Source organism: Delphinapterus leucas, chromosome 7 (genome assembly GCF_059928025.1).
Source record: "Delphinapterus leucas isolate spDelLeu-1000000601 "Yukka" chromosome 7, BTC_Dleu_Yukka2, whole genome shotgun sequence".
Classification (NCBI taxonomy): Eukaryota; Metazoa; Chordata; class Mammalia; order Artiodactyla; family Monodontidae; genus Delphinapterus; species Delphinapterus leucas.
Window position 1 is genome coordinate 78,655,147 of NC_143135.1, and position 25,707 is coordinate 78,680,853.

A 25,707-nucleotide genomic window follows, 5' to 3' on the forward strand; every position below is an offset into this window, starting at 1 on the left:
CATAGTACTACTTCCTTTAAAATATTAAAATGATCAGCCAAGACTATAATAAAAACTTATTGCGTGAAATTGCTTTTTTTCTATACATTAGAATGAGTTTTAAAAGGCCCATTATATCCTTGAATCAGTAAAACCTTAGTTCAGAGGCTGAAATGGATGCATTACTGCCACCTTGTGGAACTGTTCTCCCTTTACAGTCTATCATAAAAAGCAATGAGGGTGTGTGATCCTTGCAAGAGCAATTTTCCGCTTTCCCAATTTCTTAAATATGATGCAACTTCTGGCCTTTTTCCCTTTCTTAAAAACACTTGTAGATATTTGCCTCAAGAAATTGCATTTATGATAATATATTTTAATAGATAGTTTAATTTGTTAAATAACGTGTCAGATAATAATAATACTGATTAAAATTAAAACTACAAACCAAGCAGGGTTTTTTTCCTGTGAAATTAAAATTGTAAAAAATATTCCAATTAATCTTAAAGAACACATTTTGAAGGACTTGTACTCAGGATATCAACTTATTTTAAGAACTTGAGTCCCATTGTAGTTTGTATGTTTTCTAGACCAGTGCATATCTAAATTAAGGTACATTTAAGTTACCATGTGTCTTGTCAAACTGCAGATCCTTACCGCGTAAATCTAAAATGAAGCCTAGGAAATTCCCTGGCAGTCCAGTGGTTAGGAATCGGTGCTTTCACTGCTATGGGCCTGGGTTCAATCCTTGGCTGGGAAGCTAAGATCTTGTAAGCCACATGGTGTAGACAAAAAAAATAAAATAAAATAAAATGAAGCCTAAATTTCTCTAAGGTGATACTGATGCTGCTGCTCTTTGACCAAACTTTCAGTAACAAGGTTAAAGACTAGTGGTTTGCAGACCTAGCTGCGTAGTTACCTGGGTAGCTCTTTTTTTCTTTTTTTTAAGGAACATTTATTTATTTATTTATTTATTTATTGGCTGCATTGGGTCTTTGTTGCTGCGTGTGGTCTTTCTCTAGTTGTGGCGAGCAGGGGCTACTCTTTGTTGCGGTGCATGGGCTTCTCTTTGCGGTGGCTTCTCTTGTTGTGGAGCACGGGTTCTAGGCGTGAAGGCTTCAGTAGTTGTGGCACGTGGGCTCAGTAGTTGTGGCCATGGGCTCTAGATCACAGGCTCAGTAGTTGTGGTACATGGGCTTAGTTGCTCTGTGACATGTGGGATCTTCCCGGGCCAGGGATCGAACCCTTGTCCCCTTTGTTGGCAGGCAGATTCTTAACCACTGTGCCACCAGGGAAGTCCCCTGGGTAGCTCTTAATTATACCAACACCTGGGATCAGACCAATTAAATTCGAATCTCTGGGACTGGGCTCCAGTCACTGGCATGTTGAAAACTCCCAAGTGATTCTAATGTGCAGTCATTATGTTTGAAACCTAAGAAACCCCATATGTAGAAAGAAGCAGACATCTGTAAGTTTACTAACTGTAAGGGGTATCATTGTCTCTAGCCTCCTCTTGGAAACCTCAAATGAATGTCAAAGTTGAGACAGGATCATACAAAATGATCCTGAAAATACCTAACATCGAAGACATTGATAGACATTTGCATACAACCTGACCCATAGGGCGTGAGGTCAGTTTCCTCAGACCACTATCAAGAAAAATGTCTAATAAATAAATGGAAAGGTATCCTGTGTTCATGTATTAGAAGAATTAATACTGTTAAAATGTCAACACTGTGAAAAGCCATCTATAGATTCATGAAATCTCTATGAAGATTCCAATTGAAATTTTTTTAACAGAAGTAGAAAAAACAATTCTAAAATTTATATGGAACCACAAAGATCCTGAATAGCCAAAGCAACCCTGAGAAAGAACAAAGCAGGAGACATGTCCTGATTTCAAACTATACTGCAAAGTTATAGTAATCAAAACAGTATGATACTGGCATTAAAAACAGACGAATAGGGCTTCCCTGGTGGCGCAGTGGTTGAGAGTCCGCCTGCCGATTCAGGGGACATGGGTTTGTGTCCCGGTCCGGGAAGATCCCACATGCCACGGAGAGGCTGGGCCCGTGAGCCATGGCTGTTGAGCCTGTGTGTCCGGAGCCTGTGCTCCACCACGGGAGAGGCCACAACAGTGAGAGGCCCGCATACCACCAAAAAAAAAAAAAAAAAGTAACAGGTGCCCTTGCTCACTCCCCAAGGGTGGAGAGCAAGCTGGTTCCTTAAAAAATAAATAAATAAATAAAAAGAATATGAATTATATTGCTATTATTACGAGTTATACTGCCCTTGGTCACTCTAGCTGGTCAAGAAGAGGTAACAGTCTCAGCTCACTGAAGGAAAAACATGAAATAAGTTTAGCTTTTCCAACAACTGCCTCCAATTATAAAATTGTTGAAAACTGCTTTTTTGTTATTTTGTCTTGTTAGCAAGCCTTGGACAATACTGTAGAAGAAGGCCAGGAATGCCCTTAGCCACTGGCCATTTACCAATGCCTTCATCTGTAGGCATATGGACGCACTACAGTAGCGCTGGGGGAGCACAGTACCACAGGCCTCCCTTGGGGATTGCCTGCTTCTTTGTGATGCTGGTGATCTCTGCTGATGTGGTTGTTTCCTGGTCTCTATGCACTTGGTCTGCATGTGTTTCCTTAGTGTTGTCTTCCCTTGAAGGGAGGCAAGATTCCAAAGCTAGATCAAGTAGGTTTAGCTGCCACTCTAAGGGTCTGAATTTTGTTTTTAAGTTTAATGAGAAAGCTTTGAAGGATTTTAATAATAACACGATCTGATCGACTCCATAGAGTTTTCTTCCTAAAGTAACAACAGGAGCAACAGTGGAGGAAGAGCCCCGCTAGGGGTCTGTTGCAGAAGTCTAGATGAGAGATGACTGTGGCTAGGATTAGATGAATACTGGTGGAGCAGCTGGATTCATGATATATTTTGATTGCAGAGCCAATAGACCTTACTGGTGGACTAGATGCAAGATGTGAAAGAAAAGGAAGAGTGAAGGGCCAGAGGTGCACCAAAACTCTACAAGACAGCTGTGAAAACCATTGCAGAAGGTGGGAGAATATCTTGGTGCTCAACTGGGGACGATGATGTGAGTAAGAAGCAGATGATATAATCAGAGGGTAGTAACTTCAAAAGAGAACACCCAGTGATTTATGATGTCAGAGCAAAGGTCCATCCTTCCTCTCTGACCCCATGAGTCCCTATGTGAATCAATCATTCCTACTTCCCCATGAAGTGGGTTTTTCTCTGGTTTTAGGACAAGGGGTATCATCAAGTAAAAACAGGTGTCAGGTAAGATGGAATAGAGAAAGGGCTGTCAGAAGGAAGATCAAAAATCTGGAGAGATTTATTCATAATCTAATGATAGGGAAAGTACACAGGGACTGAGGATGTAAATGAGGATAGAGGATGAGAGTGTTGGAAGAAACAGCATGAGTGGTGCCCTGATCCTAGCACTATTACGTACAAGCTATCATGGAAAATAGGCTGAAGGTACATGTTAATTATAAGGGATGAGAAATACTGACTAGGAAAACATGGTTTAAAGGCCAAATAAATATAACTTACCAGCGCCAAGGTACCACCTGGAATGTTAGCATCATGGTACACACACCCTGTATTGATAGGAGGACATGGGTGGCAGCCCTCTCTCTGTTTTACACTTTAACTTGGTGGATCTTTTCTAATTTCTACATTTACTGTTGAGTAGAATAATTGTGACATCAGGAGGAAATCATCCAATCACGGTTTTCTGCTTTTCTTTTAGAATTTCTTCTCACTTACTTTTATTAGTCTTTTACACTTTTCACACTATACTCCTGTCTCACTTGTCACCTGCTTTATGTGTTATGGTTTATTGTACAATATACTAACATTCTCACATCTTAAGTTTGAAACTAATTTTGGGCAGTTTTTGGACCCAGGATTTTAGAAATACTCAATTGGAATATATTTTTTGTCATGAATCTCAGCCATCATGACAGTAACTTTTCACTTTTTTGGGAAGAGAATGTTGCTATCTCGATGACCAGATCATCCTATCACCTTGTGACATCATTCATGGCATCATGTCTATATCTGTACAGTGAGCATCTAGGCGATCCCTCTTTTATGAAAGATAATGCAACATCTTCAGGGAAAATGTGAAATTTGACACTAGATATTATTTCTTCTCTATTAAATCTTAATTATTGGTATGTTTATTAAGAAACTTACATATACTGCTTTATTAGTACACAAGTCACACTTTGTTTTCCAACCTTGCTGTGACCCATTTGGTAGGATTTGGACTTTGAAGTTACAAGATTGCCTCTTCTAGGATGTGAGAGGAGAAGGGAAAAAAAGATTATATAAGAACAATTTAACTTCATGAATGGAGAAGATAGTGAGATCCTGTCATGTTAGAGACTCTGAATACTGAGCAGATCAAATGTGTTAAATACTTTTACTGAGAGATTGATTTTCCAATACTAAAAGTTTCTTATACAGTTTTTAGCTTTGCAAGAAAGACTGAAAGGGGTTGGCATAAATCAAACAATGCTGCTTTGTTAAGTGTGCTTTGTAAGATGCAAATATCTTCTAAGATGCTAATAATTAGCAGCATTCTTTTATATGCTTAATTAAGAAGATGAAATAATGACTGTGTGTCTATATTTTTACAAAGGTGAAAGGCTTGCTGAACCAGCTAACTGGACTATTTACAATGGATTGCCAAGATAACTGGACTATTAACCAGCTAACTGGACTATTTACAATGGATTGCCAAGATAAAGATTGCAGATGCCACCTATTAAGGCAGCGACAATCTTCACATTTAAGGTAATACTGCTCCTTCTTAGAACTTCTTACATTTAATTACCTATTCAATATTTGCCTTCTCATTGTTGTAGGCTTCCTAAAGGCAAGGACCATATCTTCAGAATTTTTCACAATGTCTGGAATGCTATAGCCTCATTGAATGAACGAATAATCTAATTTTAATTTGGGAATATTGATCAAGTTGGGAAACTGTGATAATTAATACACTGACCTCTTCTATTAGTCAACATATAATTAGCTATAAAAATTGAGATAGGAGTAGGAAAAAACAAATTTCACAAATAACTTAGTCATTTTTTTTTAACATGTATAGATGGGAGAGACCCAGAAGAATTGAGTAATTCCCCCAAATGGCCAAAACCCTCACCTTAAATACCATCTTTAGCTGAAGACAAAGGGGGGAAGTAGTTTGGGACTTCAAAGGGGAGGAAAGTAATTCACATGGAGATAGAAAGCAGATGTGTAGTAAAAAAAAAAAAAAGTTTGCTGAGCCAGGCAGAGACAGTGGGACACAGAGGAATTTTAACAGATTTTTCCAGGTTCCTTCCAGTGTACCACACCTATTCATCCTATAGTTATCTACTTGATATCTCCATTCTTGCAACAGGTCCTCTAACTACATCCTTTTAGGCAGTTAGGAGGAAGATCAAAGTTTATTCCTGAGTCTTTGGGGCCTTGATTATTTTCATCTAGAAATAGTACCCATGCCAAAGAGACATTTTGAGGTGGCAAATTTTGCTCTACTACAGTCCTGCCTTTGAAACTTCTTTTAAGAGATTTCACAGTCCAGAAGTTGGGTTGATAGGTTGCTTTATCTCACTGAGCCAGTTTCTTAGTTCTGACAATAGGTCAGATCAGTTACACATTTCAGGAGGCAGTGATGCAAGTGGGCTCGCAAAGTTAGCCCTATAGGGTGTAAGCAATCAGGTATTTAATAAGATGCATTTCTAAGGAGACAAAAGAAAAACAAAGGTTAATGGTTGGAGCAAATTGTAAACCCAGTGTCTGAGTCCTGAGAGTTGCCAGTGGAGAAGATTTCTAGATCTTAAGGTTGAAGCATCTTTTGTAGTTTGAAATGTCTCTGATGATGTCATCAGGTGTTCAGGTAAACTTTCTGAGTGGCTTACAAAGTGACAGGCACAGAGATTGTCTAAACATGGGCTATTGTGGTGATCTCTCTTAAGTTTATATCAAGTTGTTCAGCTTTAGTTCTAAATGATTCCAAGTCAAAAGGGGGAGAAAAATTGTAAACATTAGTTTGAACAGTTGTTGCCGAATATTTGAGGAGACTAGAAGAATTCAGAACCCAGTCCAGTTTTTAGGTGGAAGAACAAAACTTCAAAGATGATTGATAGAACTCAAATCTAATTTTCATAACTGTGTATTAGAGTTTTTGCTGAAATGCAATTTTTTCTCTTTAAAATCACTCTCATTTCTACCAACGAAAGCCAAATTAAAACTAATTTGTTTGCAAAATAAGTTTAGTTTCATTAAAATTGGCCGATTATTTACTTAAGTCTAGCAAGAATAGCAATTGAGCACATAGGCTCTTTTTTTGGCCACACAGCACAGCATGCAGGATCTTATTTCCCCAACCAGGGATCAAACCTGTGCCCCCTGCAGTGGAAGCATGGAGTCTTAACCACTGGACCACCAGGGAAGTCCCAGACTGAAGTTTTAATAGCTCTCAAGGCCAGCAAGCCAGGCCAAGTATTTGCCATCACACTTGCATGTAATACTTATAAATTTGGGTGAATTTCTCTCTTCTTGAGGTTCCCAAAATATCCTGAGGTTCTTGCATCTGCCAGGAAGCGACCATTCTTACTCACCTGGTAAGGCTGCTGGGAACACTGTAAGTAAGCAAGGTACCAGGCTGGTTTTCTAAGGGGCTTTATAGCTTCATAAAGTCAATCTTAGTTCCTTAAAGCTGTCTGGTCATTTCTGATTCAATGCATATTCTCAAATATTGCCTTCCAGTCAAAGCCTTGTTAATGCAAACAGTGTTTCCAATTGTGCCCTGTTACAAGGAGAGCAGATTATTAGTGACTTTATGTAAATACAAAGGTATTATACAAAAGTACAATTTACCAAATTGCTGTATGTCATTACACAAGAGGAAAGGTTTCCTCATATCTGAAAATGAAAGATTAAAAAACCAGTAATATTTCAAACAAAAAGTCATAAAAATTATAATAATATTCATCAGTTCATGCAATCATTAATGTAATTGACTCTAGTTGATCTTGATCTGCTGTTAGCAGTTTTAGGAAGCCATCAGTTTTTCAATTAGAGTTCTGTAATTTGTTACCCAGTTCAGTAGTATGGTCTGACAGTTATCAGAAACCTATATTTCTTCTACAAAATTTCTGAAGGAAAAACCATCAAATACATTTATCAACAATTGCAGTGCAAGAAAAAGAAATTAGACCCTTCTGGCAACTTTTTAGGAGCAAAGAAAAGTGCCTTATCTAAGATTATCAGGGCCTCAGACAATGCAGTGAAGATTGGGGGTATAACTGTTATTGAAAAAAGTTCGTGTGCCTGATACACAGTGAGGCCAAATAAACCGAAATTACAATTAGCCACAAATACAGTCCTCAAGTTTTTTTGCCCATACACATGAGTATTGTCTAAAACGTGTCTTCTTTGTAGCAGCTAGGCCCTGCCACCACTGTGCGTGGCTGAGTTCACAAATCTGTTGTCACCTGTAACTTCCCTGTCACTTCTCTGGCTCTCCTCTCCTGCTAAGCTTTGTTTCCTGGCAGTAATCGAAACCTTCTGCCACTGCCATAGCTACTGCTGCTACTGGAACCACCATAGCCACCTTGGTTTTGGGGTTTGGCAAAGTATTGGCCTCTACCACCATAGGGGCCAGAACTTCTGCCTCCAAAGTTTCCTCCTTTCATGGGTCCAAAATTTGAAGATTGATTGTTGTGACTGCCAAAATCATCGTAGCTTCCACCACCTCCACAATTGCTTCCATCATTACCAAATCCATTACAGCCATCCCCACTGCCACCATATCCACCACCACCACTGCTGCCACCAAAGCCACCTTGACCACTGAAGTTTCCTCCATGACCAAAGTTGTCATTCCCACCAAAACCACCTCCACGACCACCACCAAAGTTTCCAGAGCCACTTCGACCTCTTTGGCTGGATGAGGCACTAGCCATCTCTTGCTTAGATAGGGCTTTCCTTACTTCACAGTTGTGGCCATTCACAGTGTCTGAATGACAATCTTGTCTACAGAGTCATGGTCATCAAAGGTTACGAAAGCAAAGCCTCTCTTTTTGCCACTGCCTCGATCAGTCATGATTTCAATCACTTCAATTTTCCCTCACTGTTCAAAATAATCTCTTAGATAATGTTTTTCAGTGTCTTCTTTAATGCCACCAACAAAAATCTTTTTCACAGTTAAGTGGGCACCAGGTCTTTGAGAATCTTCTCTTGAGACGGCCCTCTTTGGTTCCACCACTCTTCCATCCACCTCGTGTGGCCTTGCATTCATGGCCGCATCCACCTCCTCCACAGTGGCATATGTGACAAACCCGAAGCCCCTGGAGCGCTTGGTGTTTGGATCCCTCATTACCACACAATCTGTGAGCGCTCCCCGCTGCTCACAATGGCTCCTCAGACTCTCATCGGTTGTTTCAAAGCTCAAACCTCCGATGAAGAGCTTCCACAGCTGTTCGGGCTCTTTGGGTGACTCTGACTTAGACATGACGGCAGTGGAGGTGGGGGGAGACGTCAACGATGCTTACTCGGCGGCGTCCACGAGCAGAAAGGAGTAATCTACCGAACGTATCTCCCGTCAGTTTTGAGGTTGTATGTGGTTAAGAAACTAATGTGTTATCACAGAGCAGCCAGGACCAGAAATGCTGCCCAAGTGTGACCAGTTATAAATTAGTCAGAATCTGGCAGCAGGGCAATAAACAGGGAAGAAAAAGCTGCAGTTAAATGCATCTGGCAGCTCCTGGAATGAGGCTGGTAAGTAGAGCTCTTCGGGGAACAAGCAGGGACATTTTCAGTAGTCCCCCCGAACGCAGGCTTTGTCCAGGATCAACAGAATGGGAGTTGCCTGACAGCAAGCAGAATGTGTCCTCCTCCTGCAGGGCTTCCTCTCTCCCCTCGAGGCCCCCTGGAGATCGCAGGAGCCAGGAGTTTGGGGCCGGTTTCCATTCGCCTCTGGACCCACCTGGAGAGCAGAGGCAGGGCTTTGAGGAAGGTCAGCGGAGGCCACGGTCTGCCGCAACCTGGGCGTTCCCCGCGTTCCCGGGCGCTCTCTCTCTGTTCGCCCTCATTCCCGAGGCTCGCTCCGGTAGCCGGCACCTCCTGCTCAGTCCCGAGGAAGCCATAGCCAAGTCCAGGGGTCGTCTATACCTCTGGATGTGCTTGGCTGCAGCGCTGGCATCTTTCCTGGGTGGATTTATGGTGGGTAAGTGTACCGACCCCTTCCCCGGATCCCTCCAGCCTCCCCGGAGGAAAGCGGTAGAGCCTGGGGCTGAAGAGCTGGGCTGCGCCCTGGGCGCCGGGCAGGCTGAGCTCCGAGAATTTCAGCCGAACCGGAAACTGAGTGGAATGCATTTCGGCCTTCCTAATAAAGTGTGCCAGAAATTCAAATTCATTAAATGCTCGCTGAGTTCAGGGTACTGTTAAGGGCTGTTGTTAAGACGATTTAGAGTTGCCACTATCCGCAGGGGTCAAAAAGATGACTTCATTTCCAAGACCATTAATGGGTCAAAACTTTCAACTGCCCTTCTGTCATCATTTATTACATAAATATTTGTCGAATGCTCCTTGTGTGTCAGGCACTGTGCTATGAACTTAACCCCTATGGGAGAACAAGAAAGATAAAGACCCGTGTCTTGATGCATAACTCATGGGAAAATGAAAAGAATAGCCCTCACCTAAAACTCGTTTAACCAACTCAAAGTTACACATCAGAATCTGAAGGTTTTCTGCATTTGGTATGAAGTTTTTGTAAAGCTCACCATGATCTGTTTCTTAGGTAAGGGGTTGTTTTTTTTCCTTCTTCCCCTTTGGCTTCTAGTTTTTATAAAAGTCAAAAGCAATTTCTTGTGTATGTAGTATGCATATGTGTATGTATTCTCCTCCCAGGCTGGCTTAGTAAGCCTCTCAAAGAAACAGCCACTTCAGGGGACACTCACCAAAATCTAAGGTGGAAACTGGTGTCTGAGATGAAAGCTGAAAATATTAAATCATTTCTTCGGTAAGGTTGTTTTGTATACTTGATCTTAAAAATGGTGTTTAAAATATTGCAGAGTGAGAACTGTATGCAAACTGATTTTATTCATGTGGGTAACCTTTGTGTGAAATTATATGATATCACATTAATTCATGGTAGTTTAAATGTTCCTTTATTCCACTCTTGGAGTCAAATCTACTTGAATGTTGAAGGAGCCTTTCTTCCCCAACTTCATCTGCAGAAAAAGTATCTGGTTACTTTATTAAGAGATGTTTCAACTTCATGTACTTTGGACTGCAACTCAATGTTATTCTTTGTTCCCCGTGCCTGGGTTTAATCAGGAATTTTATTTAAATGCCATATTCTGCCAGGAAGAGGAAGATGGTTGTCAACTCTGATTTAGAGGAAAGGAGATTAAAGTTTCAGATTCTGTCCACTACAAATTAAACCTTTATCCCGTGTTGCAAATTTAAGTAACACAAATAGGACAAAGTGAAAGCAAAAGGATCAGTGCAAACCCACCAGTCTCTTGGCAAGAGGAGGAGTGACATTCATCCAGGGGAGTGATTATGAATTCCTTGAAGGCAGTTATGACATTTATTTCTATATTCCGACTCTTTCAAAGGAGTATCATTAAAAAAAATTTATTGGATCATAATTTACGTAAAATAAACTGCATCCATATAACGCCTACGATTTGAGAGTATTGACAGATGCACAATATACTCAGCAAACCACCTCCTCAATTAAGATACAGAAAATTTACATCATGCCTTTGCAGTTTATTCCTCCCTTCAACTCCCTTCCTTTGGACTCCTTTATATTTTCTAGAACTTTATATAAATAGAATCATACAGTATGTGCTGTTTTGTGTCTTTCACTCAGCATAATGAATGATTTTGGAATTCATCCAGGTTGTTGCATGTATCTGTAGTTTATTGCTTTTTATTGCTGAGTAGTATTCTATTGAATGGAGAGACTCCAATATGTAGTTGATGGGTCTCGGGTTGTTTTTAGTTTTTCATTATTGTGAACAAAGTTGCTATGAGCATATGTTTACATATGATTTCATTCCTTTTTGAATGGCTGTGTTGGATGATAAGCACGTGTTTAACTTTTTAAGAAAATGGCAAACAGGTTTCAAAAGTGGTTGTACCATTTTACATTCCTAACTTAGTATTGTCAGTTATTTTCATTTTAACCATTTTAGTGGGTGTGTACTAGTATCTCATTGTGGTTTTAATTTGCATTTTCTTTTTTTTTTAACATCTTTATTAGAGTATAATTGCTTTACAATGGTGTGTTAGTTTCTGCTGTATAACAAAGTGAATCAGCTATACATATATCCCCATATCTCCTCCCTCTTGCGTCTCCCTCCCAACCTCTCTATCCCACCCCTCTTCTCATGCACTTATTGGACATTTGTATATCTTGTTTTATAGGGTCTCTGTTCACTTTGTAAAACTTTTTAAATTGTTTTGATTTATTATTGAGTATAGGAGTTCTTTCTTTATACATTATTTTGTCAGACATTTTTGTGAATATTTTCTTCTGTTCTATGGTTGGCTTTTTTTTGTTTTCCTAGTGGAGTTTTTGAAGGGCAGAGATATTTAATTTCGATAAACTCCAGTTGAACAGTTTTTGTCTTATGTTTCATACTCTATGTCCTATCTAGGCCTATGAGAAGTTGTGAAGATTTTCTTATATTTTTTTTTTAGAAGTTTTGTCATTTTAGCTTGCACATTTAGGTCAATGATCCACTTCAAGTTAATTTTTGTGTGTGGTATGATGTAAGAGTTGATGGTTTTTTAAATACAATTATTTAATTATTCCTGCAAGATTTGTTTAAAAACTTTTCTCTCCCTGTTGAATTGCCTTGGTACTTGGTCCAAAATCACTTGACCATAAACCTGTGGCCTGTTTTTTTTATTTTATATTTTCTTCTATTGATCTATTAATCTATATATCTCAGTACCACACTATCTGGTTTAGTCTAGCTTAATAGTAAGTCTGAAAATCAGGTAGAGTTAATCCTACAAATTTTTCTTTTTAAAAATTGCTTTGACTGTTTTAAGTCATTTGCATATCCAAGTAAATTTTAGAATCAACTTCTCAATTCTTACCAAAAAAAAAGCCTGCTGGAACTTTGATTAAAATTGCATTGAATCTGTAGATAAATTTGGAAGAGTCTTTCAGTCTCTTCATTCATCACAGGGATGTACTACAGTTTAACTTTTCACCCACTGAGGGACATTTGTTTTGCTTCCACTTGTTGGCTATTATGAAGAAAGCTGCCATTAACATTCATGTACAGCTTTTATGTAATCATAGGTTTTCATTTTTCTGGGATAAATACCCCCGAGTGAAAATTGCTTGTTTGTAGGAAAAGTACACTTTTAGTTGTTGAAGAATCTGCCAAACTATAGGATGGCTATATCATTTTATATTTTTCATTGGAATTATTTACTCTGTTTAATTTTACCCATTCTGACAGGTGCATAGAGATACCTTATTATGGTTTTAATTTGCATTCCCTAGTACCTAATGATATTGAACATCTTTTCCTGTGCTTATTCACCATCTGTATACCATCTGCAGTGAAATGTCTGTTCATGCCTTTGACCTGTTCACTATTTGTATACTTTTTTTTTCTACTGAGCTTTGAGGGTTCTTTATATTTTCTATATACAAGTCTTTTGTTGGCTTTGTGGTGTACAGATATTTTTCCTAGTCTGTTATTTGTCTTTTCACACCTTAACTGGGTTGTTTGCACATCAGAAGTGTTTAATTTTAATAAGGTCTAATTTATCAATTTTTCATTCTATAGATCACGCTCTTGGGTTCATGTCTAAGAACTTTTTGTCTAGCCCTAGATCCCTTTTCTCCTCTTTTTACCCCCAAATTTTATAGTTTACATTTTACAATATATTTTGTGATTCATTTTAGAGCTAATTTTTGCATAAGGTGTAATGCTTGGTTGAGGGTCATTCTTTTTTTACCTGTAGATGTCCAGTTGCTCTAGCCCCATTTGTTGAAAGGCTATCCATTGCTTTTGCTCCTTTGTCAGTAATCATTTGGGCATATCTGTGTGAGTCTCTTTGAGTTCTCTGATGCTCTGCTGATCTCTGTGTCTACTCCCTGCCAGCACCATGTTGTCTTGATTACTGAAGTTATGTAGTAAGCCTTAACAATGCATAGGGTGATTCACCCCACTTTATTTTTCTATATCATTTGCCTATTCATATAAAATATAGAATAAATATATCTATATCTAGAAAAATCCTTGATGAGCTTTTGATAAGAATTGCTTTAATCTTACAGAGCAATTTAGGGGCACTTCGCAGTTTTACTATGTCTCGACTTTCCATCCATGATTATGGTAAGTCTCTACAATTATTTAGGTCTTCCTTTAACAACATTTTGCAATTTTCAGGATGCAGATCTTGTATATGTATTGTTACCTTTATATTGAAGTATTTCATTTTCTTTGCAGCAGATGTAAAATCATATTGTGTTTAATTTCAGTTTTCACATGTTTGTTGCTACTATATAGAAATACTGTTGATTTTGCATTCTGTGGCTTGTCCAAACTCATGTGTTAGTTCTAGGAGTGTTTGTAGATTCATTAGGATTTACTTTCTATGTAGAAAATCAGGCTGTCTTCAAATAGGGACCATTTTATTCCTCTGTTTTCACACTGTATGCCATATGTATATAGTCCTCACTGTGCTGATTGTAGTTCCAGTACTGCATTGAGTAAAAGTGATGAGAGCAAACATTCTTTCCCTATGTCTGATCTTAGTGGGAAAGCATTCAGTGTTTCCCCATTAAGTGTGACGTTATATGTAGATTTTTTGTAGATATTCTTTACTGACTTATGGAAATGTCCCTCTATTCCAAGATTGCTAAGAGGTTTGTTGTTTTTTTTAAAATCATGAATGGGTATTAAATATTGTGTCAACTGGAAAAAAAAAAGCACAACATGAGAGAGCTGTGAGTTCGGTTATTTGGGGACTTACAGAGGACTATACCCAGGAGACATTCTCTCAGATAGGCTCTGCAGAACTTCTCCCAAGAGGTGGAGGTGGGGATGAGTGGAGGTCCAGGTCCATATATATATGATTTTAGTGAAGGGGGTGCATGCAATCAAGTGCACATCTTGGTACACGGTTGCTACTAGTAACAAGAAGGTTGCTGCTAGTCACAAGGAGCAGATATCTCCGTTAATAATTTTAGTGCTTTTCTATGTATGAGAAGATACAAGAAATTGGGTAAATAAAATGTTCTCCTGAAAATATCTAACTATCTGAAGGCCTGTTCTGCCAGTTTTTCCCAGAGCATAGAGCATCTCATTCCTGATCTCCACCCTGAATTCTTTTCAGAGTGTGTTGGAGATCAGCAAATGCAGTGGCTGAGCTAATCCTTGTAGAGCCAGATGCCCAGTGACACACTTTAGTTGGAAGTTGTAAAATGGTTTTGCTCCCCAAATCTTGGCTCCCTGTACCTCAATGCTGAGATGAGATACAGAGGCAGAGTTCTGGAGGAGAAAGAAAGGGTGGCTTTATTATTTGCCAGGCCAAGAGGGGGACACAGCAAGCTAGCACCTCAGGAACTGTGTCCCTCTCCCTGGGGGATAGGGAGAGGTCTTATAGTCAGGGCTCCTGGTCAGGGGTATGTGATAAGGATCAAGGCAGTAACAGTCCTGCATTCTTCTTTCTTCTGCAGAGTTTCAAAAGGGTGGGGTTGCTGACAAGATCAGGGTGTGTGCAGGGCCTCAGGTGGTTTCCTGGCTGCTCCTCCTTTGATTTGCAACTGTTGGAAGGTCATGGAGACTGGAGTCTTGCCTACAAGAAATGGTAGACAAAAAGGCCTCCGTGCCTGTAAGCCCATAGGGCCCCGCTCAGTTTCAGTTTTTCTGCAACAATTTATATGATCATATAACTTTTCTTGTTTTCTGCTTTAGCGGATTAGTATGGTCATTCCTTTATCCCTTCACTGACTTTTTGGGGGGGATCAAATTCTGTCAAGAATAGTGTTACAATCTCCTCCAGGAATGTGAAATTGTCTATTTTCCCCATTAATTCTGTTAATTTTTGCATTATGTATTATGAAACTCATTTATTAGGCATATACACATTAATATTATATCTTCAAGACAGAACTAACCTTTTATCTTTGTGAAATGTTCTTTATCTTTGGTAATAATCTCTATATTTAAGCATATTTTATTTGGTATAAGTTAAGCCAGATCAGCTTTCTTATACTTACATTTGCATGATATGTATTCTTCCATCCAGTTACTTTTAAAATGTACCTTCTATAGAGAGCATGTAATCGCCACTTGCTATTTTATTAATTTTGGAATCTGTGCCTTTTAATTTGAAGATTTAGTCTGGTAACATATAATGTAACTTGATATGGTTAAACTTAGGCCAACCCCTTTACTGTTCTCTGTTTGCTCCCTTTATTTCTGTTCCTTTACTTCTGATTTTCTTTTTTTTTTTTTTTTTTGGTAGTGGGGAGAGTATTTGAAATTTTATTTCATTTCAATTTATCTTTTGGCTATACCTCTTTGCACTGATTCTTTTTTCTTTTCTAGTAGTTACTCTAGAGATGACATTATACTTGTCTAACATTTCACTATACTTTTAAAGTTACTACTGTACCATTTAACATGAAATGCAGAAAACTCACATTTCTGTATGTCCATTTACCATCTTTCTATCGTCCTTTATATGATAGTTGTTGAAAGTATCATATACACATACAATGTAAACCTCACGAAACAACGTTATAATTTTTTTCTTTGAACAGTTATACCTATTGAAAGGCAATTAAGAGTTAAATATCTGAGAAATGTAAAATACTATTTTTTATTGCTTCCAGTATCTTTATCTGTTTCTGAAAATTTAGGTTATCCTGTGGTATATCTATTTAGTCTGAATAACTTTCTTAAGCATTTCCTGTAATGTCATGTCTGGCGTTGACAAATTCTCTTAGTTTTCCTTTGTCTATAAAACATTTATTTCATCTTAATTCTTGAAGAAAATTTTTCTTGGATATAGAATTCTGAGATCACCTTGTTTTTTCTCCTTTCAGAGCTTTAAATATATTTTTTTTACTGTCATCTGGTTGGTAGTGGCATCTGATGAGCAGGCCACAGTTATTTAAGTTATATAACATATATCATTTTTGTCTTTACTTTTCAGCAGTTTAATATGTGCCTAGGCATAGTTTTCTTCAAATTTATTCTATTTAATTCTCTGAGCTTTTTTTTTTTTTTTTTTTTTTTTTTTTTTGCGGTACGCGGGCCCCTCACTGTTGTGGCCTCTCCCGTTGCGGAGCACAGGCTCCGGACGCGCAGGCTCAGTGGCCATGGCTCACGGGCCCAGCCGCTCTGCGGCATGTGGGATCTTCCCGGACCGGGGCACGAACCCGCGTCCCCTGCATCGGCAGGTGGACTCTCAATCACTGTGCCACCACGGAAGCCCCTCTCTGAGTTTTTATTCTTTTATTTTTGGCCGCACCACATGGCATGCGGGATCTTAGCTCCCCAACCAGGGATTGAACCCATGCCCCCTGCAGTGGAAGCGGCGTGGTGTCTTAACCACTGGACCACAAGGGAAGTCCTCTCTGAGCTTTTTGACTTTGTAAACCTTTGTCTTTCACTACTTTAGGAACACTACTTTTTGTTCATTCTTTTTTTCTTGAAATATTTATTTATTTTTTTGTTTCTTTGTTTCTTTATTTGGCTGCTCTGTGTCTCAGTTGTGGCATGCAGGATCTTTTAGTAGCAGCATGCGGACTTCTTAGTTGCTCACGCAAACTCCCAGTTGCTGCATGCATGTGAGAGCTAGTTCCCCAACCAGGGATCGAACCTGGGCCCCCCACACTGGGAGTGTGGGGTCCTACCCACTGGACCACCAGGGAAATCCCCTGTTCATTATTTCTTGAAAATTTTCTGCAGCATTCTTTTCTCTCCTTTTGAGACTCCAATTAAACCCTAGAATCAAATGAACAAGGTGAAGTTCACATGGTGTAGTATATTTCCTCCCCATCTGTCCTGTGATTTGATGTGATCACAAAGTTCGATCTTACTTTAGATGGATGAACTATAGCAAGCTGAAGTAGAGGAATGAAAACAGCTATACTCTTTCTTAGAAATTTGAGCTGATTTATGACTGAGGCACACAGGTATCAGGAAAGCTTAATCAAAATGTCTGTTTTGAGGTGCTTGTTTGGAGATATAGGAAAAGAATCTATAGGCGGTAGGGTGGATGTCATTTGAAGAAAGACTCATTCTATATTTCTCATGCAATACATGAAAATAGCCAAACTGTCTTATCAAGTAAGACAGAATGCTTATATTTAAAAATGTGGGGAATTCCCTGGTGGTCCAGTGGTTAGGACTCAGTGCTTTCACTGCCGTGGCCCGGGTTCAATCCCTGGTCAGGGAACTATGGTCCTGCTCAGAGTGGCCAAAAAAATAAATAAAATAAAACAAAATAAAAATGTGTAAAAGACCAGGTAAAATGTAAACACTGTTGAACTCTGTCTGCAGCATATCATAAAGTGTCCAGAAGAAATTACCTAGAAAATTATCAATACATGAGGTGCCCGAAGCAAAACTTGGTGATGCTCTTGACCAAACATTAAAATGTATGTCTTTATTTTCTCTCTCCTTTGCTTTAATGTATAATATAGCATAAGGTGATAAGTTATGTATGAATAGTTTGCATGATGTCATCTTGTTAGAGTTGGCTTTTCTTTTCTTTACATCCAACTGAAGACAGAAGTTGCACACCAAGAATGATGACAAGAATCGAGGTAGAGTGAAATGCGTTGAATTAGGAGCCCAAGACTTTAGAGAGTGAAGAGGGAGTGATCCACATTTTTGACAGCACCTAGAAGGCATAGTAGGTGGTGACTTTTGGTATGAGTTTTAAAAGAGTTGTTATTTTTGAGAGAAGATAAAGGAAAAATATTTGAAAGAGCCCATGGAGAGTAAGAAGGACTCCTCCTCAATGATCATCTAGGCCTGAGGTATGTGGAAGCATGAGCAGGGTCCCCCAAAGAAACAAGTTAAGTCAAAGAAGTCAAGTAAACATTCAGGAACGGGCCAAGGAAATAGAATTGATTATGATAGAATAGAGATTTATGACCAGTGAAAGAGTCTCCCAGGGAAAGGAAGGTTTCAAGATTGGTTTAAAGGGATTAATGTAGTGGGAAAAAGTTGATTTCTCCCCAGCCACTTCCTTTTTGACAGAGCCTCAACTGCTCATGTTCGCACTCCTTAAGGGGGACCTGTGTTCAGTGAGGGTTACCTTCCATCCAGCCCAAGAATCTGGTCTATAATCCAATCATTATAACTTCCTTCTGACAAGGCTTAGTTGGAGAAGGGGTATATGACCCTATTATGCCTGATGAAATGGGAGACAAATTTAGCTGAGATCCTCTACAAAAAGTTTTCCTTTGTTAAAAGAAACACAAAAGAGGAAACAGCTGTTCTTGTTTGTACTTGCTTCTCCTGAATGTTGCAGCATGAATATATGATGTCTGGAGCTGCAGTGTCCCACTTGGGACCATAAGGAGAAATTCAGTAAAGTTATTCCCTGTTGCTTTTTGTTTTTTGCACTTCTGTCTTTCGTTTCAGTGGGTTGCCTAAAAGATGGGAGGCAAAATTTCATGGTTAATCCTCCATCTTAAATGAAGGAAATATACTTACTTTTTTGCTAATTGTAAGAATATTATTTGCTCACCACAGAAAATAAAACAATAATGAATTATATGAAGTAGAATTTTATTTTTAAAATAAATTTATTTATTTATTTGTTTGTTTTTATTTTTGGCTGTGTTGGGTCTTTGTTGCTGAGCACGGGCTTTCTCTAGTTGCGGTGAGCGGGGAATACTCTCTTCGTTGCGGTGTGCGGTCTTCTCATTGTCGTGGCTTCTCTTGTTGCGGAGCACAGGCTCTAGGCCCACGGGCTTCAGTAGTTGTGGCATGTGGGCTCAGTAATTGTGGCACGTGGGCTCAGTGGTTTTGGCTTGTGGGCTGTAGAGCACCGGCTCAGTAGTTGTGGCGCACGGGCTTAGTTGCCCCGTGGCATGTGGGATCTTCCCGGGCCAGGGATCGAACCCATGTCCCCTGCATTGGCAGGTGGATTCTTAACCACTGCACCACCAGGGAAGCCCTGAAGTAGAATTTTAAATATCCCTAGCCTCAGTGGTTTTACTATGCATGTAAAATAACTTCTGTCTACAAACACATTAATATTGTTTTACAAATATTGTACAATATTAAATATCAGTAACTTGCAGCTTTGATTTAATGGTATAGAAGTGGAAAGCTTCACAGAGGAGAATATGCTTGAAGAGTCCTAATGGATGATTGATAGCCTACAGGTGGGGAAGGTGAATGACTAGCAGTGGTGATACAGGGAGATTCATGTAAATAGGATGATATTTATATCTGAGAGATCTTGTGCAAAGGCTAACAATGGTGGTCATTTTAGGAGACCAATTAGCATATTAAATGATATAGAGTGAAGAAGTTTATAAGGTGAGTGGTGGGAAATGAAGCTGGAAAGGTGAAACAGTGGATTATTTGAAAAAGGGCACAAATGCCATGCCTAGTGTGAACTTTATAATGTAGAAGGTAGAAGGGTTTTAAAAGCAGTTGATCAAAATGATCAGATGAATGATTTAAAAATAACACAATTTCTCAAGGTCAGACAACGGCAACTTTCAGATGCCAGCCCTGGCATTTAATACTTGGGAAATTATGGACAAGGCATTTAACTACTCTCTGTTTCCTTATTTGCAAAACGGGGACAATGGCAGAAGGGTGGTGAGGATTGAAGGAGAAAGCCCATGTGAAATACCTGGTCCAGGTCCTGGCATATAGTAAGTTTTCAATAAGTACTGGTTTTTCTTTACTGTCTGTCTTTTTTGGTTGTACTATGGTTGATTAAAAACACAATCTACGAAAGTATCATTACCCTACTTATGGAGGGAGAGGGTTTGGGAAACTTTTAAAATATTATTTACCTCAAGCCAAGTGAATTTCATTCAGAACTATGTTTGTGAAGTCACTTGACTGTTCCAAATCATTTAGACTCAGAACCTATAGAACATTGCTCAAGTTCAGTTCAACAAACCTGTATTGTGTAATTCCTGGGTAACAGGCAAGTACTGAGCATTAAGGAATATACAAATAAAAATGCATGGACTCTAGCTTCAATGAGATAAATAGACAACTGCGTACAATAGGATGAAAACAGCAGTAGAAGTGTATGTTAACAAGACTGCCCAACTGGTCTCTGGCAAACATTATGATCTGTTTTTCAGAATGTCCTCATTTCCTGTTAAGCAGCAAGAAGTTGGCACCACTGATGTAGAGGCATGCCATCCTTCCAGCATGTTTTCTCATGCCCGCACCTCTGCTGATTGAATGTGTTCACCATGGGATGTGCTCTTTTCTGTGGGAACATAGTGTGAAAACTGCAGTTACACACAAATATTTAAAAACTGGCATATCTAGAAAGCTCTAGCTGGGTTTTTTATATCTCTGTTATAGAAATGATAACAATGCCTAAAATATGAGTTATGCTTCTAGAATAGTTCTTAGGCACATTTTCTGAATATAGTCTTTAACTCCTCCTTTTATTTTCATTTTAGTTCTTTTACAGAGCTACCTCATCTGGCAGGAACAGAACAAAATTTGCTGCTGGCCAAGAAAATCCAAACCCAGTGGAAGAAATCTGGACTGGATTCAGCCAAGTTGGTTCATTATGATGTTCTCCTGTCTTACCCTAATGAGACAAATGCCAACTACATATCAATCACGGATGAACATGGAAATGAGGTGATTGTTTTACAATATTGTGTTACTTTCAGGTGTATAGTAAAGTAATTTAGGTTTTTTAAAATATATATATATATTTTTTCAGATTATTTTCCGTTATAGGTTATTATAAGATATTGAATATTGTTTGCTGTGTTATACAGTAAATCTTTGTTGCTTATCTACTTTATATATAGTAGTGTGTATCTGTTAATCCCATACTCCTATTTTCTCCCTCCCCCTCTTCCCTCTTTGGTAATCATAAGTTTATTTTCTATGTCTGTGAGTCTTTCTCTTTTGTATATAGATTCACTTATATTATTTTTTAGATTCCACATATAGGTGATATCATATATTTGTCTTCCTCTTTCTGACTTACTTCACTTCGCATGATATTTTCTAGGTCTACCCATGTTGCTGCAAATGGCAATTTCATTCTTTTTTATGGCTGACTAATATTCCATTGTATATATAAACCACATCTTATTAAAACAACCGTCTGTTGATGGGCACTTGGGTTGTTTCCATGTCTTGGCTATTGTAAATAGTGAACATTTGGGTGTACGTACCTTTTTGAATTAGAGTTTTTGTCTTTTTTGGATATATGCCCAGGAGTAGGATTGCTGAATCATACAGTAGCTCTATTTTTAGTTTTTTAAGGGACCTCCATACTGTTCTCCATAGTGGCTGTACCAATTTACATTCCCACTAACAGTGTAGGGGGGTGCCCTTTTCTCCACACCTTTTCCAGCATTTGTTTTTTTTAATTTTTTTTGAAGTATAGTTGATTTACAGTGCTATGCCAATCTCTGCTTTACAGCAAAGTGACTCAGTTATACACACAGAGACATTCTTTTTTTTACATTCTTTTCCATTATGGTTTTTTCAAGCATATGTTGTTTGTAGACTTCTTGATGATAGCCATTCTTACCACTGTGAGGTGATACCTCATTGTGGTTTCCATTTACATTTCTCTGATGGTTAGCAATGTTGAGCATCTTTTCCTGTGTCTGTTCGACATCTGTATGTCTTCTTTGGAGAAGTGTCTATTTAGGTCTTTTGCCCACAAAATGCATTATTCCTTAATAGCAATCTGAAATAATTCTAACTTCACGTGTTTCAATTCTTGCTAGATTTTCAATACATCATACCATGAGCCACCACCAGATGGATATGAGAATGTTAAAAATATTGTACCACCCTATAATGCCTTTTCACCACAGGGCACACCAGAGGTAAAATAAAAGACATTTTTTATTCAACTCTTTAAATCTTTTTCAAAGAAACCTATGTAGAGGACTAAAACCAAGATTAGGTGGATCATACATGCTAATTCATACTTTGAGGTTTGATGCTATATACAGCCTTCCTAAAAATAATTTTTAAAAAAGAAAAAGAAAAAAATAAAGAAAATAAATACATGAAAATTGGACCCTGATAAGCAGATGCCACTCTCTGAAATAATTAAGAAACTGCTGAACATGTCTTTAATTCAGTAATGACAATAGATGGTTTTCAAGCTTTTTTCCTTTGTTCATAGTCTGACTTTGTTATAGATTTATAGATCTGAATTTATAAATCATACCACAGAAATTCTTAAATTAATACCATGGTTGGAAATCAAACATAGTTAGGATTTTAAAAATTACTTTTATTTATCCTATTTCCCATGGCTCAGGATATGCTAATAATTTCCTCAAAACAGAGCACACTGTCTAAAATGTTTTACATATTGTCTTTTTTTTTTTTTTAACTTTCAGGATACTGAAATATTTTTAAAGACTTCTACAGAATTAGCATGGATCTGTTTATTAAGCCCAAGACAGGAAAGATAACTTTTGATGATGCAGTATTGTGGAGCAAACTTATTCTTTGGTTTTCTCTTTAATTATAGCAGTATTATGTATTTTTTATTTTGTTTGATTTTTGTTTCCCTACAGGGGGAGCTTGTATATGTGAACTACGCTCGTACTGAAGACTCTTTCAAACTAGAAAGAGAGATGAATATCAACTGCACTGGAAAAATTGTTATTGCAAGATATGGGAAAATCTTCAGAGGAAATAAAGTATTGTGTTATTTGCTTTTCTAGAGGGAAAAAGACAGGATATAACCTGTGAATCTAAATGATCAGCTTGCAGTATGGTTTCCAAAATTGCTTTATATATATATATATATATATATATATATATATATACATATACACACACACACATATATATATATATGTAAATTTGCTATTTTCATGGTTGCACAGATAATCCTGGTTTATTTTTGAGTTTTTTTGTTTGTTTTTTTGCTACGTCACATATCTAGAAAGGGAAATTATTCTTAATAGTTTTATTACTAAAGCATGTTATTTTTTATTTAATTGAAGAAATTCTATATAACCTAAAAAATGAAAATCTCCCATGTATTACTCAATTTCATTGCCCAGACATAATCAATCTTAACAGGTCTTTCCAGGCCTATGAAATATGAATATATTATATGAATATGAGTATTCTCCATATACTCATATTACATAATTTTTTTTTTACAAAGAAGGCATTAGATACTATATATTGTATAAGCTTATTTTTTCTCTCAATAACAACTCAAGGGTATTCTTCCATGTCAACACATTGAGAGCTGTATAATAAAGTGGTTAAGAGTATAGGTAGCTAGATCCATACAACCTGGGTTCTGATCTGGTCTGGGCCCCCTATTCTCTAGATCTTTTCCTGTGAGCAAGTTAGTTAACCTCTCTGTGCCAGTGTTTCCTCATATATGAAATAGGAGTGCTAATAATAACACTAATCTCTTAGAATCCACAGTAGGATTAATCGACTTTAGGTTTGAAAGCGCTTAGGATAGTTTCCGGTACTTAGTAATTTCTTGGTTACTGCTTATCAAGTAAATACCTCATTACTTTAGATGGCTATGTAGTATTTCACAGAATTCATAAGCAGTTTATTTAACCATTGCTCTGTTGACAGATCCTTGGCTTGTCTTAAATTTGTTACTATTACAAATAATTATATTGTTGGCATCTTTGTCCATATGTACTTGAACATTCGTGTGAAGATTTTTGTAATATAGATTCATTCCTAGGAGTTGAATGACTAAATCATAATGCACAGTTGACTCTTGAACAACACAGATTTGAACTTCATGGGTCCACATATACATTGGTATTTTTCAATAATAAGTAGTACAATACTACATGGTTGGACGTTAGTTAAACCCGCGGATGCAGAGGAATGGCGGATACAGAGGGCCAACTATAAGTTATTCTTGGATTAACCCTGCATTGTTCAAGGGTCAATTGTATATTATTTCAAAAGTTTGATGGGCATCATTGAGTTGTGCCAGATTTCACTCTTTCTAATATTATAAACGAGTGCTTTCTGAATACTGGGAAGTGTTTAAGTTGACTGATAGTTATCTATCTTTCGCTATAATACTTTTGGTAATAAAGAATTCAGTATCTTAACAGGAGAGATTTTCCTATTTGTGGTCAGTTTGAATTGTTAGAAAAAATGTTTACAGAACACTATGGGCAATGTTTCACTATGTTCTGTGTAGAATTTTATGTTTTATGTTATATTATGTTATTTATTTTTTGACCACACGGCATGGCTTGTGGTATCTTAGCTCCCCAACCAGGGATTGAACCCGGGCCCTCTTCAGTGAGACTGCAGAGTGTTAACAGTGGACCACCAGGGACTTCACCTGTGTAGAATTTTAAATTAGTTTAGTTCCACAAAGATTTACATCATGCTTACTCTATGATGTACTAAATGTTGGAGGGTAGATAGTTAAAAATGAGTAAGATAGGGTCCCATTCTCAAAAACAGCCTCAATGTAGTAGGGGAGAAAGATGTTTAAAACGTATTTTATAATGCTTTAATCCATCTTATAATATAATTACATGCAAAATATAGAAGACGTACCAAGAAGGTCGACATTAATTTTGCAGTTTTAGTGATAATAGGAATGCTTCACAGAAAAGGCAATAACTTGTTTGGAGTTATGTTGAATAATGAGAGTTGTTAAGTCTACCAAGACAGAAATTGTATTCAAGGCAAAGAGAACTGAATGTGTAACAGTGTGATGATAAAACAGTGTGTAAATTTCCTTATGTCATTAAATCGATTTGCTCTTAGATTTGTAAATCAGTCATTTTCCATTTCTACATTATGGATTGCACATTGCCCCTGTAGGTTAAAAATGCCATGTTAGCAAGAGCCAAAGGAATCATCTTGTACTCAGATCCAGCTGACTACTCTGCCCCCGGGGTACAGCCATACCCAAAAGGATGGAACCTTCCTGGAACTGCAGCCCAGAGAGGGAATGTGTTAAACTTGAATGGTGCTGGTGACCCGCTCACTCCAGGCTATCCAGCTAAAGGTAATAGATAAGCCTGTTATGGTCCACTCATTTTTGCAAAAATATTACTTGCCCTTATAGAAGGCATAAAAGCAAGCAAGCATCTATAGAATAACATTAAAACTGTGTGCAATTATATTTTGGATTGCTATTGCTAGGAATTCAAAAGCATTTCCCTTTTATTTCAGTTTTTAATTTTCATGAAGTGTGGACATGGAGAGGGGAAGGGGTCAGTTCAATTCTCTCTCTACCTTTAGTAGAGGTTCAGAAACACAGATTCTTATGTCCAAAGTAATATTACTCTTGCCAAAACAGAACTTAGGGTTTCTGAATTGTCTAATGATTTTATTCTTCTGTAGATCACGTATTTCTATTTTTTAAAATACCAATGGGTTTTTTTGTGTTATTTAATATGTGAAATGTGAAAAGTTTTGACATCTGCATAACCATATCCACAATCAAGATAATGAACATATCC

At 37.9% G+C, this 25,707-nt stretch overlaps 1 protein-coding gene and 1 pseudogene across 2 annotated transcripts; one reads left to right on the forward strand and one right to left on the reverse strand.

Annotated features, from left to right (window-relative positions):
• Positions 1–7,088: 7,088 nt before the first annotated feature.
• On the reverse strand, positions 7,089–8,968 carry LOC111171157 (heterogeneous nuclear ribonucleoprotein A1-like; annotated as a pseudogene).
• Positions 8,542–25,359, forward strand: LOC149748790 (N-acetylated-alpha-linked acidic dipeptidase 2-like). 2 transcript variants are annotated; one of them, XM_089915466.1, is made up of 7 exons: positions 8,542–9,246; positions 9,930–10,041; positions 19,858–19,920; positions 20,695–20,881; positions 21,994–22,095; positions 22,801–22,926; positions 25,064–25,359. In XM_089915466.1, exons 1-7 carry the CDS (start codon positions 8,769–8,771, stop codon positions 25,259–25,261), a joined length of 1,266 nt encoding a protein of 421 aa, XP_089771592.1. In that variant the 5' UTR covers positions 8,542–8,768; the 3' UTR covers positions 25,262–25,359. The 2 variants fall into 2 exon arrangements, with proteins under 2 accessions (XP_089771592.1, XP_089771593.1); XM_089915467.1 differs by lacking the exon at positions 19,858–19,920 and having other exon boundaries at positions 8,545–9,246.
• Positions 25,360–25,707: the final 348 nt, after the last annotated feature.

What these genes read in the sequence shown, in the direction of transcription:
- LOC149748790 (XM_089915466.1), top strand. Translation starts at nt 8,769, where the DNA reads ATGCATCTGGCAGCTCCTGGAATGAGGCTGGTAAGTAGAGCTCTTCGG. An exon ending in AATATTAAATCATTTCTTCG is followed by an intron (nt 10,042 to 19,857) that starts GTAAGGTTGTTT and finishes GGACAATGGCAG; the next exon opens with AAGGGTGGTGAGGATTGAAG. An exon ending in CACCACAGGGCACACCAGAG is followed by an intron (nt 22,096 to 22,800) that starts GTAAAATAAAAG and finishes GTTTCCCTACAG; the next exon opens with GGGGAGCTTGTATATGTGAA.